The sequence below is a fragment of the Phoxinus phoxinus genome (assembly GCF_949152265.1).
Source record: "Phoxinus phoxinus genome assembly, chromosome: 9".
Taxonomy (NCBI): domain Eukaryota; kingdom Metazoa; phylum Chordata; class Actinopteri; order Cypriniformes; family Leuciscidae; genus Phoxinus; species Phoxinus phoxinus.
The window spans coordinates 33,289,766-33,296,789 of NC_136884.1; the positions used below are offsets into that span (position 1 = coordinate 33,289,766).

Sequence of the window (7,024 nt, forward strand, 5' to 3'; positions counted from 1 at the left end):
TGTTGCTTTCGGTGACGTGCACTCCATTAAATCGTACTCAGTTACTAACGTAACCTCGGTTCTCTCTAGAGAGGGAACGAGTACTGCGTAATATCTTACGCTAGGAGAAAAACTCTTTTCCACGAGATATTGAAGCCAAAAATTATCCTTAATTTTGAAATAATTCAAAACGCGTTGCGGCAGCATACAGACATAGGCAAGCTCGCGTCCTTTTCCTCATTAGAGACCGGCAGGGCCGACAGGGAAATCACCTGTGCCCTAAACGGTGTGTTGAGGGATTTAGTCCAGGCGTTTTAAGCCAAAATGGGGGTCAACCGTGAACAAATTGCAACAGAATCAAACTCAACTGATTTTGTATCCTCAATATGTCCTGAGTAAGGAAAAAAAAGCCCCGAAGAATCCCATTAGGGGAAAGTTCCGAAAAAGACCCAAATATATCTTATTCACACGCCTATTCATTATTTTGCTCACATGAATAGGGTAAAAAATGTAACCTTTAGACATCACCATGAAAATTACTGAGTTGATTACTTATATCAAGACAAACAAAAAATGTATTACAATTTTTTTTTTTTTTTTGCTAACATGGACAATCTAATTACAGATGTGCTAATTTGCATAAATACCACAACAGATCTAAACATTGGGTACAGTCAGGAGAAAGTGTCTTGTTGAATCTTGTTGACATATATGGCTTATAGCACACACCAATAGTAATCTTCTTGTGCACTCCTTTTGTGGATTGTGATATTCCGAGTACATCAGCTGGCCAGAATTTTGTGACCGTAAATAAAATGATTATTATAACACAGTAGAAGGTTGCAGAAGTAGAGAGGAGTTAGGCTATTCAAAGCGTTGTGTCTAAAATTGATACGAAACAGTCAGTGTAGTGATGAAAAAATTGGGCAGATTGATAATATTTCTTGGATCTGGTAAGCACTCTATTTGGTGCATCAATTGACCAACATTTTTAAGGTGGAAGAAGGCTGTTCTATAAATGCTGAAAATGTCAGGGTTTTTTTACTAGGAGCACTGTTGCCCATTACTGAAAATTTGAGGAGCACAAGCATATAATTTAGGGGTACACCTAAAATCAACCTGCAGTGCAATTATTCACATGTTAACTGTATTACTAACAAATGCTTTTGGTAATAAATAGAAATTACAATGTGCCCTTTTTTTTAACGTTCACAGGGATATGGACAGTAGCATTACAGAACAAGAACCACAGCTTAACAAATGTACATATAGGATTACATTTTACGCCGTTCTTTATTAACAATTCTATTTGACCCTTGAATTTTTCTGGGTCAAAAATGGTCTTTGGTGGTGGCAGACTATCACGGTCATCTACACACACACAAGTCCAGTCAAGTAACCTTTATTTATATAGTGCTTTATACAATACAGATTGTTTCAAAGCAGCTTTACAGGGATAAACACACAGTACCCATGTGAGCCCAGTACTAATGATAGTTTACACTTCAAGACTTAAAGGGGGGGAAAAATGCCCTTTTCACAAGATGTAAAATAAGTATCTGATGTCCCCAGAGTGTGTATGTGAAGTTTTAGCTCAAAATACCCCTCACATATTTTTATATAGCATGTTAAAGTTGTCACTTTTTGAGGGTGAGCAAAAACGCATCGTTTTTGTGTCTGTTCCTCTAATTGCAAATGAGCTGCGGCTCCCTGCACAGGGGGCGGAGCTTCAAGAGCTCGTGTCCTTTTATCCCGCACACACATGCACTGTAAATTTCAAAAACGTTTAGCCTTTTATGTTCAAACCGGAGTCAGACAATGATGGAGAGACTCAAGAAAAAGTGACAACATGTAGACAACATTTCTAAATGTTTAGTTGGTGAATTTATGTAGCTTATGTGTAGTTATCTTCTAGTCATTGATTAGCGTGTTTGAGGTTTATGTCAATTCAACCCGATCTCACCAAATGCGTCTATATAGCACGCAGTGTGTTTATCGTGTAATATATACGCGAAAATGAGTTTTTACGTGCATAGTATACGCATGGATAGCACATGGTTGGGTTTAGGGTTGGGTAGGGTGCGTGTGTATTATACGCTTGGGTAGGATTAGTGGTGTGGGGTGCGTGTGTATATCACGAAATTAAGTGCGTATCATATGCACGCGCAAAACTGCGTATCATATCCACGTAAAAACTCATTTTCGCGTATAAATTGCACGATAAACACACTGCGTGCTATAGAGACGCATTTGGGTGAGAACAGGCTGGACAATTCTAGGGTTGGTGATGTCTTTAACCCGGGAGGAATGTCATGTAGTTCCTACCAGCCGTTTGTTGTAGTCTTTAAAAAAACTATTTCTTTAAAAGCAAATATCTCCCTTTGAACTTTGAGCGTTGTAACTTTGCAGATGTTGTTTATGCTCTAACAGCAACATTACACACTAACTAAAGTTAGAAAAGTGAAATCATACTCAACCACCCTTTTTAAAAAAAACAGAACATATTTGAACAACTGGATGGTCTTTGAAAATCTTCAAAGCTTCAACGGCCTGTGCACGATCGCAACTGAGGAAGAGGGTCTTATCTAGCGAAACGATAGGTCATTTTCTAAAAAAAAATATATATATATATACTTTTTAACTACAATTGCTCGGATTGACGCCGGCGCCAATCTTTACAAAGAGGCCGTGCGAAGGCGGATAGTTCAAATTGTATTGTATGTTAAATGACATATTTATGTCTTTGTGTCATATTATTGTTTAAAATGCCGTATCCTGGGTGTTTAAATCTTTTAAAACCTAAACGTTTTTTTCTGCACGACATCGAGCGTGACCTTTCAACGTGATTACGTAGTTCCCGGCGCGTTGCAGATCAGCTTAATCCGAACAATTGTAGTTAAAAAGTATATACTTTTTTTCTTTTTTTTAAAGAAAATGACCTATCGTTTCGTTAGATAAGACCCTCTTCCTCAGCTGCGATCGTGCAAGAGCATTGAGAAGAGTTTCTGAGGTTACAGGTCACATTTCTTTCAGTAGCTTAGTGGGTATATTATCTAGCATACATGTTGTTTGCTTTGATGCTTTAAATACCTAAATGTTTTGATTTCTGTTGGTTTTTTGCCAATACAGTGGGGTTAATTTGTATATGCCTCTTTTTTGTCTTAGACCTGATGCCACTGAAAGAGGAGAGTGAAAACCTGAATGAAAATGAAGAGAAAGAGAAGCATGAGAAACATCCTAATTTCATAACTGGAGAACAATCTTTTAGTTGCTCACAGACTGAAAAGACTTCCTCACAAAATATAGCTCAAAAGACAGGAACTAGAAATGCTTTAACTTGCTTTATATGTGTAAAGAGTTTCAGTCGTCATGGAAACCTTAAAATCCACATGAGAATTCACAATGGAGAGAAGCCTTTCACCTGCCAACAGTGTGGAGTAAGTTTTACTCAAAATGGACACCTTAAAGTCCACATGAGGATTCACAATGGAGAGAAGCCTTACACCTGCCAACAGTGTGGAAAGAGTTTTACAACAGAACTAAACCTTAGCTATCACTTAAGCATTCACACTGGAGAGAAGCCGTTCACATGTGAACAGTGTGGAAAGAGATTCACACGTAAAGTAAACCTATATAACCATTTCAGAATTCACTCAAGAGATAACTGTTGTCATCAATGTGGAAAGAGTTTCACAGGCATGAACCGCCTTACCAGGCACATGAAAATTCACACTGGAGAGAAGCCTTTCGAATGCCATGAGTGTGGAAAGAGTTTTACTCAACAAGGAACCCTTAACATCCACATGAGAATTCACTCTGGAGAAAAGCCTTACACATGCCCTCAGTGTGGAAAAAGTTTCACTGTAAAAGGTCACCTTAAAGCCCACGTGAGAATTCATACTGGAGAGAAGCCTTACAGCTGCCAACAGTGTGGAAAGAGTTTCACTGAAAAAGGAAGCCTTGCAAGGCACTTGAGAATTCACAATGGAAAGAAGCCTTTTACCTGCAAATTGTGTGGAAAGAATTTCACTGAAACCGGACACCTTGAAATCCACATGAGAATTCACACTGGAGAGAAGCCTTTTGCCTGCCAACAGTGTGGAAAGAGTTTCTCTCAACAAGGAAACCTTAAAGTTCACATGAGAATTCACATTGGAGAGAAGCCTTTCACCTGCCAACCGTGTGGAAAGAGTTTCACTGAAAAGGGAAGCCTTAAAAGGCACATGAGAATTCACAATGGAAAAAGGCTGTTGACCTGCAGTGATGAATAAGTTTCACCCAAAAAGGAAACCTTGAAGTCCACATGATAATTCACACTGGAAAGTGTGCTTACACCTGCAAACTGTGTGGGAAGAACGTTTCTTGAAAAGAAAGTCTTCAGACACGAGTTCACAATGTTTTACGTCAATTACACATGTAAAGGAACCCTTAATTGCAACATAAGGATTTACATAAGAGAGCTGTTTTAGATGTCGTAAGTGAGGGAGAAGTTCACAGGATAGAAACAACTTAAGAGGCACATAACTCGCATTGGAGAGCAGTGTTTCACGTGTCATCACTGTGGAAAGCCTTTAAAACTTAAAGGAAACCTCAAGCCTCTAATGAGAATTCACTCTGGATAGAAGCCGTTCACATGCAATCACTGTAAAAAAGGGTTTCAGTCATAAAGTAAGCCTTAAAGAGTTAGTTCACCCAAAAATGAAGTCATCAATTACTCACCATCATGTTATTCCAAACTTGTAAGACTTTCGTTCATCTTCTAAACACAAATAAATATATTTTTAACGAAATCTGAGAGATTTATGTTCCTCCATTGACAGTCCACGAAACTTAAAGGTGCTGTAGGACATCTGGGAAAATGCTAACTTTAGCCTGATAGCAGTAAAAGCATATGTCCCACCCTCCTTGCAAATCGCCATCCAAAGCCACGTCTCCTGAAAGCATGAGAAGAAGCCCAGAAGACCGGAGACAACGTTACTGCAAAACATCATGTGTCATTTAACTAGAAAACGTATAGTACAGTAAGTAACAGTACTACAATACCAAACGTAAATAAATGCTTAAAAACAGAATTAGATGCAGCAAGTTTTCGGTTTGTTTAGCTAGCAAAACTTGTCAATGTGTAAGAATATTTTTTGCATGACAGGGTTTCCACAAGGAGAGTCTGCTTGGCTCCAATGAAGATTTATAGATCGTAGATCCTTTGCCAGTGCCACTTAATGTCGGTTCAGAAGGAAAGGTTGTTGCTGCTTGCCTGCCATTCTCGCTCTGTCTGACAGCGTACGTGAATAGCCTCCGCAGTGGTATGCAATCACACATTGACTGACAGGGAACACATGCTATAGGACCGTTCGGAACGAACACAACGAATGAGAGTATTTCCTGGCCAGAGGCTAGAGACTACAGCCAGTAGAAGGTGCTGGATCCGCATGTTTTCAACCCGCCCATAGTGGGTGGGATCTCACTCACAGAATGTACAAAAGGTGTCGGCCATCTTTTTTTTCAAGCTACGCTAACAGGCTCTTGCTCTGTGGAAAAAGCTGAGTAGTAGGGGTGATCATACGATTTTTTCCGGACATGTCCGGCCGGTACTGCCCGGGCTTTTCCTCGCGACCGCCAAGCAGGTCTTGCTCCTCCGCTGCAGCAGCCGCTGCTCCGGTCACCTCCCGCTCCCCCACCATCCACACATTGGACCCGCGCACCTGACCAGACCTCGAAATCGCCCTAAATGTCTGGGACTCGGCTCCTGCTTTCCACAGTCGCCATTCACTACACCTACATTACATTATTTGACACTGACACGTACGTGCTAGCTTTGTAGGTCATGCATTCTGCTTCACAATGCAAAAACGCACATCAAGTGATCACTTGTTTAGCGTTCATGTAAACACTACATTCAGATTCACCAATCGGAATAAATTCAGTCCGATTGAAACAAAAGGCGTGCATGTAAACATAATGAATGGAAAACCTGAAATCCGACGCTCGTGGCCACCCGCATGAGCCGCAACACAGCGAGGAACAGCCGCGGACGATGGAGGAACAAGAGGCGGCCGGAGCAGCGTCGGATAAAACGGCGTCTTTTCAGTTTCAAGTCTACTAGTAACCTATTTGTATCAATTCTTCAGATGCTGGCCTCTGTAATCGTTAGGCGCGGCCTCGTAGGGCAGCGAAGCAAGTGCATTCTTTGAGTTGTTGTCTTTCATCCACATGAGCCAAAAAAATTTTTGGGGGCTTTTCTCAGTCTAGAAGGCACCAACTTCTAAAATAATTTCACATTTCTACTACATACATGACCCAATTTAAATACACATTCATCCTTCCAGCGGTGAAGAATCCCTTTAACCCTCTGGGGTCGGCAAACGCGCAGGCGCGTTTTGCTCGTTTTTTTTTTACATAGCAGCAAAATAGACCTAAAATACTCAGTCGGTTTTGGTCATACAGCCTTAAGAAATATGAAAAAATAAGCTGTTAAATGTCAACTTTTTTATGTGTCCACTTACAATCGAAATAAAACATTGTGCTTTTGTAAAATAAAGAAAGTAAACAGGGAGTGCTTTATGGCTCTCCGTCTCCGTGAACTTTTTTTCTGAAGCACGTCTCTAAACTTAAACAAAACTCAGCGAATACTATTCACTCAGACATGAGATATATATCTCTATAATCATTTAAGTGTGTAGTTTTAAATTATCTAATTCAAAACTAAAAGAAATATTCTCTGTTTATGTAATCTATATATAAAGAGCGAGAGATCAGCCGTTCTCATTATCGTTCTGGCAGCTCATTACTCTGCTAATGTGAAATGGTGTCTGTAAACCGCAAAAGACTGTTTAAATTTGAATTGCGTTTCTGTGTTTGAATGAATGAACGGCACAGATGCATGTGTTTGTTTACTACAGCTCGCGCGTATCTGTGTGAATGAATTTAGCTTTTAGAAAACTATCTATATTGCCTACTGAGATGAGTAAAAATCGACTGTATACGTTGAAATAAAATTTATTTGTATAAGCAACATATTAAACTGCAAATGATCATTTATGCCCTA

The 7,024-nt window shown here is 39.8% G+C and overlaps 1 protein-coding gene across 1 annotated transcript in view; it reads left to right on the forward strand.

Annotated features, from left to right (window-relative positions):
• LOC307004712 (uncharacterized protein) overlaps nt 1-6,472 on the forward strand; it is a 29,944-nt gene extending 23,472 nt beyond the window's left edge. Inside the window, exon 3 of the mRNA XM_079624121.1 lies at nt 3,145-6,472. Within this exon, the coding sequence (XP_079480247.1) occupies nt 3,145-4,250 (1,106 nt within the window). The 3' untranslated portion in view covers nt 4,251-6,472. The remainder of the gene's footprint in view (nt 1-3,144) is intronic.
• Nucleotides 6,473-7,024: the final 552 nt, after the last annotated feature.